General features: G+C 34.5%; 5 protein-coding genes across 5 annotated transcripts; all 5 read left to right on the top strand. All coding sequences in view use genetic code 12, as the record gives it.

Annotated features, from left to right (window-relative positions):
* Positions 1-337: 337 nt before the first annotated feature.
* Positions 338-4174, top strand: SGS1 (ATP-dependent DNA helicase; the record flags this gene model as incomplete). The annotated part of the gene is made up of 1 exon (XM_007374145.1): positions 338-4174. The coding sequence occupies one exon, from the start codon at positions 338-340 to the stop codon at positions 4172-4174; it is 3837 nt and encodes a 1278-aa protein (XP_007374207.1).
* A 119-nt stretch (positions 4175-4293) lies between these two features.
* UBC15 (Ubc15p) lies at positions 4294-5450 on the top strand (the record flags this gene model as incomplete). The annotated part of the gene is made up of 1 exon (XM_007374146.1): positions 4294-5450. The coding sequence occupies one exon, from the start codon at positions 4363-4365 to the stop codon at positions 4876-4878; it is 516 nt and encodes a 171-aa protein (XP_007374208.1).
* Positions 5451-8125: 2675 nt separating this feature from the next.
* Positions 8126-9497, top strand: SPAPADRAFT_60052 (uncharacterized protein; the record flags this gene model as incomplete). Its single annotated transcript, XM_007374147.1, has 1 exon — positions 8126-9497. The coding sequence occupies one exon, from the start codon at positions 8904-8906 to the stop codon at positions 9360-9362; it is 459 nt and encodes a 152-aa protein (XP_007374209.1).
* GAL4 (galactose-responsive transcription factor) lies at positions 8190-8426 on the top strand (the record flags this gene model as incomplete). Its single annotated transcript, XM_007374148.1, has 1 exon — positions 8190-8426. A coding segment is annotated over one exon (237 nt), but the record flags the coding sequence as incomplete, so codon positions are not given.
* A 484-nt stretch (positions 9498-9981) lies between the features above and the next one.
* On the top strand, positions 9982-11482 carry SPAPADRAFT_60054 (uncharacterized protein; the record flags this gene model as incomplete). Its single annotated transcript, XM_007374149.1, has 1 exon — positions 9982-11482. The coding sequence occupies one exon, from the start codon at positions 10108-10110 to the stop codon at positions 11362-11364; it is 1257 nt and encodes a 418-aa protein (XP_007374211.1).
* Between the last annotated feature and the right edge of the window lie 13 nt (positions 11483-11495).

Below are 11495 nucleotides of genomic sequence, written 5' to 3' on the forward strand. Positions count from 1 at the left end.
TGCTAGAACTTGCTATAACCAATTAAAATATATATGAGCTAAATAAATAATTGTCTATATGTATTGAAAATATGTACATTTTTATATTCAAGCGGTTGTCCCGGATAATCGTATCATATAGAATAAACGAACAATGTATCAAGTGAAACACAAAATCTAAATCGAAATCTCTTTGATGTTAAAATAGTCACCTGGACAAGTGTCACGTGTATACTTCTTTTTTTTTTTTAGTCTCTGTTTACCTATCGCCTTCTCAATGTAAGCCAAATATAAGACGCGTATAAACAGATCAACCTTTACAAGATATATGCATTACTACCAAAAATAATACTAGTTTATGATCCAACAAAACACTCTTCAAGCACAGATCAAATGGTTTGAAGATTCCAAACCTTATATACCTTCTTCAAATGTGTTGGATCTCCTACTAAAAAAATATCCTAATCAAACAGCTCCCAATGTTGTAACCACACTTGAATCAATAGAAAGTTCAATAGATATACCCAGTGTTAATTCCGTTGAAACCAATACATCAAATGGAAGACCTAATTCTGGCCAAACTATTGGCGATATGAGACCACCAACGAGACTCGCACCTGAACCAACATCCATACCGTCCCTGCATAACAAAAGTTCTAATACCCCCCAACAGCTGGTGAATCAAGTGAATCAGTCAAGATTACCACTAACCAAAGAGAAATCTATAGTACAAATAGCATCATCCGAAGTTGTAATAAATGACGAAGATGTCATTGATTTAACTGAAAACAGTCCCATTAGAATGACTTCTACCAAGAAAAACACAGTACAACCTAATACGCGAGCGAAGATGGCTTCAACTGCTTTACTTCAAGAACTAGTTGAAGTTCAAGAGTCAAAGATTAAGTTATTAGAAGAAAGATTTGCTATTACCGAATCAACACTGATATCCCATGACAGCAAAAAGGAAATGTACAAGAATAAGTTTGAACCTCAATTAAAAACAACAGATGAAAGGATAGCCCAGTTAAAGCTACAAATACTTGATCAAGATGTCAATGAGCAGGTATCCACATTCACCAGTTCTACACCTATATCTGCAAACATAGTTAGCTCCACTCCTATTAATGCTCCACTACCACCAGTCCAAGAAGTGCCCGATTCATTAAATTTACAAAATCATGAAATTGAGCCACAAATAATACTAGAAATGAGTAGTCCTATATTATCACCAATTGCTGAAGTACCTACTACTCCAGTACATCAATCATTTGCCCAACCCCAACCCCAACCCCAACGTGCTTTACGAGAAATTGACAACCGAATCGAGGCCCGGCAATTTGTCGAAAATACAGATCTTACTGATGGTGAAGACAACTTTGGAGAAATGACCATGGAAGGACTTCTAACTCAAAGTCAAGAACGTGATGAAGTTAATGATTTAGGCAGTTTTATTGAAGATGACGTTTCTGAAGATGAGGACGACAGATCATTCCTTAATGACTCTGAGTCTGACCTGACTGATGTGGATGAGATCCAGGACGATACACAATTTGGTCTGACTGATATTAATGTCAAACAGGAAGTTATACCCTATGAAAGTGGCGATGAAGATGAAGTTGAAGAAATTGAAAATTTCACCATGAATGATGAAAGAGAAGTTGATATAATCGAGGTACTTTCCGATGATGAAGATGGTAATGTCTTGGAAATAGCAGATGTTTATAGCCAACCAGTAAATGGAAGTGCCAATAATACCACCACCACTTCTAACCCAGTTGTCAGCATTGATAGTGATTTTGATGACCTGGACTTTGGAGATGACGATGATGAATTATTAAAACTTTTGAATGCAAGAGATCAACCAGCATCTCCTTTAGTGACTACGGTAAACAAAGAGAATATACCCCCAGAAGCAAGACCATTCATTGACGAGATTTATCATGTTTTAAATAATGTTTTCAAATTGAATTCCTTTAGATCTAATCAACTTGAAGCTGTCATTGCCAGTCTATTACGAAAAGATGTGTTTGTGTTGATGCCCACTGGAGGTGGTAAATCACTTTGTTATCAATTGCCTGCTCTTGTAAAAGGCGGGTTAACCAAGGGAACAACCGTTGTTATATCACCACTTATTTCGCTTATGCAAGATCAAGTACATCACTTAGAGAAATTGAATGTTAACGTCCGGATGATTAATTCTAAAGGTACCGCCGACGAAAAAAGACATACTATGCACTTGTTTCGGGAAGGTTTACTAGATATAGTATATTTATCGCCAGAAATGGTGATTAAATCCGCCATGTTTCAAAAGGTCATTGAAAAGTTGTATAATGAAGGTCAGTTAGCCAGAGTTGTCATTGATGAAGCTCATTGTCTTAGTTCTTGGGGTCATGATTTCCGTCCAGATTATAAAGGTATGGGCTTATTTAAAACAAAGTTTCCAAATGTTCCAGTAATGGCACTTACTGCCACTGCCAATGAAAGAGTAAGAGCTGATGTCATAACCCATTTAAATTTAAACAATCCGGTTTTCTTTAAACAAAGTTTCAACAGAACTAACTTATTCTATGAAGTTCAATGGAAAAATGCTAATCATTTGGATGTGATCAAAGATTACATATTTCGGAAATTTAAAAATAAAACCGGGATTATTTATTGTCACTCAAAACAATCTTGCGAACAAACAAGCCAACGGTTGAATCAACTTGGTTTACATTCTGCATATTACCATGCAGGTATGAGTTCAGAGGACAGAATTGAAGTTCAAACCCAATGGCAAGAGAATAAAGTTTATGTAATTTGTGCCACCATTGCATTTGGTATGGGAATTGATAAACCTGATGTGAGATTTGTTATTCATTTGTTTATACCTCGAAGTTTAGAAGGATACTACCAAGAAACTGGTAGAGCAGGACGTGATGGGAAACCTTCGGAATGTCTCATGTTTTTTAATACTCGTGATGCTCATCATCTCCGAAGTATGATTATTCGAGATAAAAGTTTAAACAAAATGAGTCGAGAAAGTCATATGGTTAAGTTGAAACAAGTGGTTCAATATTGTGAGAATGTCATTGATTGTCGTCGTAAACAAGTTTTGCATTATTTTAATGAAACTTTTGATCCAAAACTTTGTCATCAACAATGTGATAATTGTCGAAATTCAGGTTCAACTACTAGTTTTGAAAAGGATTTCACGACCAATGCTGCTGATATTATCCGCCTTGTACAGTCATTTCAAGGGTTTGATGTTACTCGTTTACATTGTGAAGATGTTTACAAAGGATCAAGAAGTATGAAAATTACATCCGTGGGCCATGATCAGAATCCATACCACGGTAAAGGTGAACTGTTGGATAAGACTGAAATAGACAGATTGTTCTTTTATTTGTTGTCAGAGAAGTGTTTGGATGAATATTTACGTTCACCTGGTGGATTTCCTGTGAGTTATATTCAATTGGGAAAACATGCTAATGATGTATTGACTGGCGCGAAAAAGATTAAGATGCAATGCACTTCTGGTCCTTCTCGTAACTTGGGGTATAATTCTGCAGGTCAAACAAATCGAAACCCAACTTTGAAAGCAAGTAATGGCAATGCACCAGCTAATGGTCTTAATGGGTTTAGATATCAAGGATCATTTACTACAGCTCGAGAAATGTCCAATATTGACTTGCCCAACAATAATTTCAGTTCAGGAATATCTCGAGAAGATTTACCTCATATCGAAAAGAGTTTTCAAGAATTGAGTCATATTCGACTGAATGCGCTGGTTCAAGTGGGTATGAGGAATCAACTTTTAATTTCTGATAACACCTTAAAGGATATGCTGAGGAATTTACCAACCAACAAGAAAGATTTCTCCAAGTTAATTGGTATTTCCAGAGAACAAACGGAATATTTCCACTATTTTAAGAAAGACTTGGCGCGATTAGCAAGGGAAAGAAAGAAGAATTCAAGTCAATCACTGACAACATCTCCTGGTCAAACAAAATCAACAGCAGTTTACAACACAACTTCTACAGATACAACTTCTCCCTTTTTTAAGAAGACTTCTAGAACTTATCAGTCATCAACAAGCCAAAAACGACAACGAAGATCAAGTCAAAATTCTCAAAGAAAGAGATTTAAGAGTAAAAATAGTACCCAAAAAAGTACATCTTCAAGGAGTACCATTCAAGCTATGCCGTTGTAGAGTAATTATTTCTGTAGCATATTTATTTTAATAGACAGTTTGATTTTTTTTTGTAGTAGTAGGCAACCATAACAAATATACGTTAGCAATAATGTCATTAAAAAAAAAAATTGAAACGCGAACAACGTATCATTTTTGATCCCACCCCTTAGATAGATACCCAACCTACTACCTGTAGTACAGAAATCATGTCCAGGCACCCCTTCCATAGGCGATTACTAAAGGAATACCAGTCATTATCCCAAGCTACGCTCCCTGGAATAAAACTCGTTAGTAATGACGAGAACTTGACTAATTTTATATTCCAAATCAGAATTGCTAATCATAATTTATACCCTGATTACGAACGATACTACTTAAGTATCAACATAACTCAAGATTATCCCGTCGATTGTCCCCAAGTTAAGTTTATCATATATGAATCAGTAGACGACGATAAAGAAGATTCAGATTCAATTGAGATTATTGAAAAATCCAAAATCCCAATTCATCCTCATATCTATAGTAATGGTCACATATGTCTAAATCTTTTAGGAGAAGATTGGACTCCTGCTTGTTCAATCGAATCGATTTTGTTAAGTATTCAAAGCATGCTTAATACAAATGATAAATTGGAACGTCCTCCTGATAACGATCTGTACATCAAGCATGCCCCATTAGATCCAAAAAGAAGTAGATTTGTTTATCATGATGACAACGTATAATAGGGAGGTGGAGTTTTTTATTTATATAATATGGCTTATGTGTATAGAAATGAGGTCATAACTTAAAACTGTGTCAGTAAACAATTCAAATTCTGTTTATATAAGTCACGTGGATAAGAAAACATGACTATTTTAGTCGAACTTTTAGTCGATAGGGCTTAATAGATCACAAAGCCAAACAATATTCAACAAAAAAACGCCTATACGTTACCCCTCTTCTATATTCGGTGATGTATGTCCTAACTGTGCTACAAAATTTCAGTTTTTTTTTTTATCTGACAAATGAAAATTTTGTGTTGTCTGCAAAAGCGAGTAAATGAGCGAGGTATTTAAATTTTTAATTGGTTTGAGGTCATTCTTTGATAAGGCAAATTAATTCTGCCAGTATGCCCGGTCTTAGTTGCCGGGTATTCCCACATTTCAAACTCGGGGGAGTTGCAGAGAATGAGAATAGTATCGGCGGTATATTGTTTTATAGTCTTGTCCCGGGGTACCCAGAGCTTCTTATACATTTTGATGGAGATCTCAAGGGATATGATTCCGTTGTTTGCAGTTCGGGATACAAACCCGATGACATTTGCATTAGTAAAAATCATACAAAAAAAAAAACCCGCAAGAATTCCAACGGTTTTTTTTTTTCAAAAATTCTATTTTTATTTTTTTTTTTTTTTTTTTTTTACATATTGATCTGGTGTTAACATTGCCGATATTATTTCCTTTGTCAGGACCAATGATCTACAAAAGGGGATATGACTACCAAAGCTCTCGGGGACAACGGGATCAATCTTGAATATTGTAGATTCAGCAAGAATAAAACGACCATACGTGAATCTGTAGCAACACATGACCAATTTTGGACGTGTCTAGAACATAGGTAGAATATACTTCTTAGAATCAGCCCAACAGTCTATGACATCTCTAAACATGTTTAGCATTACGTGATTTTGTCTTTTGTTTTTTTTTTTAATTTTTTTTTTTGCAAAACATTTAACTAAAGCCTTAGGAAAAAATAAAGTCCGAACCCGGCATCAGTTTATGTTCTTGACACAAAAAGTTCCAAATATGGGTGTGTTTGGCAGTTACTTCTGAAAAGGGAAAGTTAAGAAAATTTAACGTTGTGTATCTAAGTAATCTGTTTGTTGGAACCTAATATGGGATGATCACATATACGTGGCTTGTGCCTTAGCAACACTACGTATAATCGTCAAGTCACCAGGTTTGCATCTTGCTTATATATTAAGAAAACCGTCAGTTGCTGCTTTTTTTTATGCACTAGGAGTTTTTCCGAGAATCGAAGTATTACAAAAAGGTCTAAAAAAATATGCAGCAAACTGTTAAATAGAACAGCCAAACAACGAAAAAAAAAATTTCCAAAAAAAAAAAAAATAGTGAAAAAAATGCATAAAAAAATATTGCCAGACACATTTTCCAAACTAATTTTGTTACACATTTCAAATAGGGAGATCCAATTACCCCTCTTCGGCAACTAAAGGCATTTGGTCCCTCCCTTACCTGGTAGTTTGTTGAGGGGGGCGGGTCATGTAACACATTAGTTATGCATCCTTGAATAACCCGTCAGGGAATTTTAGATGACATTTTATATATTATATACCTACATTTAGTAATCAAATCAAGCTGTATGTTATGCTTGGTTTACAAGAATAGTAGCATTACTGATATTTTTGCTTGTCGAAAATATAGGAATTTATAACTGATTGTAATGGTGCAAGTGACGGCATGAGCGCAAAAAAAAAGCTCTTAAAAAAACGAAGATGAGTTGTTTTGTTACTATATTTTCTCATCCGTCATTTTTTTTTTTAATTTATTTTTATTTTTTTTTTTATTATTTTTGTTTCAGTCTTCATTAAACACAATTTCAAATTTTGATGTGTGGTTTCGTATAAAGGCATCAACAAATTTCCATAAATCAAATTGATAAATAAAATTGTATGAAAGAAAGAATTTACTCTTTCTCTTTTTCTCTTTTTGCTCTTTGTAGACAACAACGTAAACAAACTAACAATAGATCAAAGGATCATCTTGATCAAACACCAACGCTCAATCCAAGCCTAGATTCAAGAACATCTTTCTAAACAGGGCAATTGCACATACATACACATTTCCCTTTCGGTCAATCATTACGAATTTCCCAACCCATTCAAGATTCGTTGCCGATTCGAGTTTTACTAAATCAAATATCACCGAAACTACGCGAAGGGTATAAAAATTCGAGTTTAAGAATTTTTCTTCGTTTGAGATTGATTTTGCAGCAATTGGACTCAACAAGTAAGGGTATACCTACTCCATTGCGCTTTTTGGCTGATTTAAAAAGAATCACCTTATTATCAAAGTATACATCTGTACAGTTCTTTCCAAGAATTAAGCTTTTGTTGTGATTTTTCTTTTTTTTTCCCGATAATTACAAAATAACGGGATCAGAGAACACATTAGAGGTGAATTAAACCATTTTCAAAGTCCATAATTGTCCTAGTTAACCAAATCTCGGACAATTCCCTCCAGCTTGAAAAAGTTACCTAATTGTGTGTTTATTGCATAGAATTTTAGACCTCCTTTGATAGCAAAGTTCATCGAGACACAACGTTTTTTTTCTATTGTCAAAGAAAGAGAACAAGAAATTCCAAACAGTTGAAATTTTAAACTGAACTAAAAATTTTTTTTTCTGCTGCTGATAGGAGAGAATTAGACCACACGGGCAGCATTTTTATCTATACAGTACCAACTAATAATAGTGACCCACCACCCCCCCCTCCCCCCTTGTTTACACCCCCCCTCATTTAGGTATTATTTTTCGGGACATTTTCAATTATTATTTTTGCAAAATTAATAAAGTGTTCCATTTCGACCGATTCGTTTGACCAGACAATTTCCAAGCAAATTTATTCACTGCTCAATTGTACATTTGATTGCAATTGAAAAACGAAACTGTGGGTTAACAAGTATAATATTTTTTTTGTGGGTAATTTGTAATTGATCTTTCGTCCCCCCCCCCCCCCCCCCTAAAAAGGTTAAACGGTTATAAAAAGGAATCATTATTTCAGTTCAAAAATTCCAAACGAAATTCGAGGTAATAAACTACTAATTTTTCCAAATCTTTACTTGAATTGCTAATTACCACCACTAATATGTCATCTCAATCAAACACAAAAAGTACTTGCTCAGAAAAGCCCGAAAATATAAAAGAGACACAAACTTCGCAGCAATCCAACCATCCAGATCAAGAACTGCCATTGCCAGTGAAATTAGAATCAGAAACTCAATCACCTCAATTGCAATCACAACAAGAACAAGAAATGACAGAAAAAGACATTGAATCGGGAGAAGTTGAAATCATTGCACCAAAAGTAACCAAATCTTCAAATCCAGCAATTGAACAAGCGTGTGATTCATGCAGAAAACGGAAATTAAAATGTTCCAAGGATTTCCCTCGATGTACGAAATGTACTCAACACAATTGGAATTGTTCGTACAGTCCAAGAACAGTGAGATCTCCTTTGACCAGAGCTCATTTAACTGAGGTAGAAAACAAAGTTAAAAAGCTAGAAGATATTATTTATTATTTATTACCTTCCACTACATATTATGATATTGATGAATTAATGGAAACATATGAACTGGTTTTAGCTCCATTGAAACAAAAAATTGAAGAATCCAATGCTATGGGATTAATAGGACGTCCAACAACAGCTTCTCCCTTGCCTACTCCAGTTAACTTATCCCCTAGAATGAAATCAGTCATACCAATGGCAGTTCAATCTGAAATTCAGACTCCAGCATTCAATCCAAATGACGATATCGACTTTAATAGCTACCCATTACGCCAATCCAAGTCAAATCCAATTCCTAGTTCCACAGCAACATCCAAATACAATTCCAAAATCGACAATTCCAAAATAAAACAAGAAATCATCGATGATTTTATACTAAATAATATTCCTACATCCAATTTCAGCTTTCCACAAAACCAACAACTTCGGCAAGTACAAACACCGCAACAAATAGCTTCAATGCCAGTAAAATCTGAATTCAAGTTTGTTGCACCAGCAGTTTTCAATCATTATGAATCTACTGAAAATTCATCACTAACTTCACCTTCATCAATCTTGTCGATTAATTCAGGAGATTTTGGTGGTGATGATACTGGAATTGAAGATGCGGAAGAATTCTTGTTGGAACAACCAAGTACCAAGAAATATAAGCCAGACCTTTTACAGAGACAACCAATTTTAATGCCTCAGTACCTGCAATACCAACTCCAACAACAGCAACAACAACAACAATTACCCCAACAAATTCTTACTCAGGCCCACCAAATACAACAAAGTCAGTTGCAACAACTGCCGCAACTGCAATTGCAACAATCTTCTGCTCCTCAAGAACTTGGTTTATTTCCTGGTGATGTAACCACTAGTTTTGATTTGATTTTTAATGATGTCATGGATGATACTTCCCTTATTAATGTTTAAAATATTTAATGTTCCTTTGCTAAAATAATTTGGCAATTTTTATATATGTTTGTATTTTTTTTGTTACTTTGTTTTCATATGTTTAGCTATATCACTTTATACATAGTATTTGAAGTAAAAAGATGTTAACGGTGTACTGATGTTAACGGTGTATTAATGTTAACGATATTCTAGTTGTGTGTGTGTGTGTGTGTGCAATAAAAAGTATGCAAATGTTAAAAGGTTGCAAATCACCACTGCATAAGGGTACATAAAATCAAGGCTGTGTGTGCTAACGTTTCGTAAGATGGTATGATAATTAGGAGAGTAGCATATGCTATAAGCTTGGAGCTATTTATAAAAACGCCTGAAGGCATTATAAGAATAAACAATTCGCGACTGACTTGGTTTTGTCTCCATTTGGAAATATAGTAAATCGTAATCAGACAAATCTTTGCAGCCACGAGATGCTACTTGATTGGGAAGTCTACGGAAATAACACATTCAAAAATGAGACGGAATTACGAACAAAAGAAATTTTGGGTAAGTTAAAAAAAAAAACCGCGCATGAAAAAACGATTTTCCTCCACAAAGTTGTTTTTCTGATTTCCCCTGTGAGTCTTTTTTTTTTAAAACACACAAGGGACAGCATTAGAAGACGAGAGGGAATAACCCTCCTTGTACACCCAACATTAAATTATTCATATACAAGTTTGGTATTTAGATACCTTTTATAGAGATTTAAGTTTACCGATCATTTCCGAGAATGAGTATGCAAAGATTAACAAGAAATATATCAAAGAGAATCCAAAGGGTGTTGGAAGAAATTGCTGAACGATTGGCCCATCCTCATCAGCTTCAACCTGTCCCTATTCCTGTCAGAGTACCTGTTCCAGTTAGAGGGAGACCTAGGGGTCCACATGGTATACCACACCGTTCAAATTTTGCTTGTCCTGGTTTACAAATAAGGAGATTCTTTTGTTCGTTTACTGGTGGTAACCCAAATTGGACTTATCATCAAATGAACTCAAATTTTCCTGGAAGAGGTAAAACCTGGTTTGGTAAATATAATATCTTTCAAAGATTTTACAGTTTTGCTGGGAAACGAGCTGTTGGTGGTTCAAGGATATTGCAATCCTTAGATCATAGTTTTATGTTTCATAATTTTTCCCAAGCATATCAAAGTAATTTCCGGTTGAAATTATATCAACAAAATGTCAGATTAACTTATCGGACAATATTTAACAGATTACGTGAAAAATATCAAATTTATGGTGGATTAACTCAAGCTAATGTATTTGCTGGCACCAACCATACTTTTAATTATAAGCAAAAATTTAACCCTACCATTAGATTGAATTTGTCTTTAACTCCACAACATCATAAAATTACTCTTCAATTAGCAAGAAGTGATTCTTCAGCTACCACTCAAGAAAAATTAGAATGTAATCAACTTAATGTTGGCTGTTATATTGATTTCCCAATCAATTTTAATTTGAATATTCCCCAAGAAACAATTTTGACAGAAGAGACTTTTGAAGAAATGATGTTTAACATAAAAATGTTTGAACAAAAATTGAAAGATTTGAAGAAGGATTTAACTAACTTATTTGAATTGGGTGAGTTACCTATAAAGTATATCTCCGATAAGAATGTCTTGCGAATTTATTTCCCCAATTGTGATCGAGAAAAGTTGGAAAATTTATGTAAGGAGAAGAATGTTACTGGTGGCATTATATTTGAAGAAGATTGTGAAAATTATCCTGAACCAGCTATGATGATGGCCCCTTCTTCAAGCGGTAGTGTAGGTGAATCTGATATTTTAAGTTGTTATTATGGTACTAATGAATCTGAGAGTTCTTGTGAATCTCAAAGTGATTTATTTTCAACTAGTGAAGAATTTCATCCTCTTTCGGAAGATGATATTGTTCGTCCCGAATTTGCCATGGGTACAATGCCAATCAATATGGACCCAGTTATTAGTGATTGTGATGAATATTATTGGATATCATCAAGTCATTAAGTTTGCGAATATTTGTATGAGGTTATGAGATTAAAGGTTATGAGAATAGGATCTGGGATTACATGTTTATAGTGTTTAAATAGTTGAATTATTCATATTATGTATTGACTGTACTTGTATGTTTTACTGTA

The sequence above is a fragment of the Spathaspora passalidarum genome (assembly GCF_000223485.1).
Source record: "Spathaspora passalidarum NRRL Y-27907 unplaced genomic scaffold SPAPAscaffold_3, whole genome shotgun sequence".
Classification (NCBI taxonomy): domain Eukaryota; kingdom Fungi; phylum Ascomycota; class Pichiomycetes; order Serinales; family Debaryomycetaceae; genus Spathaspora; species Spathaspora passalidarum.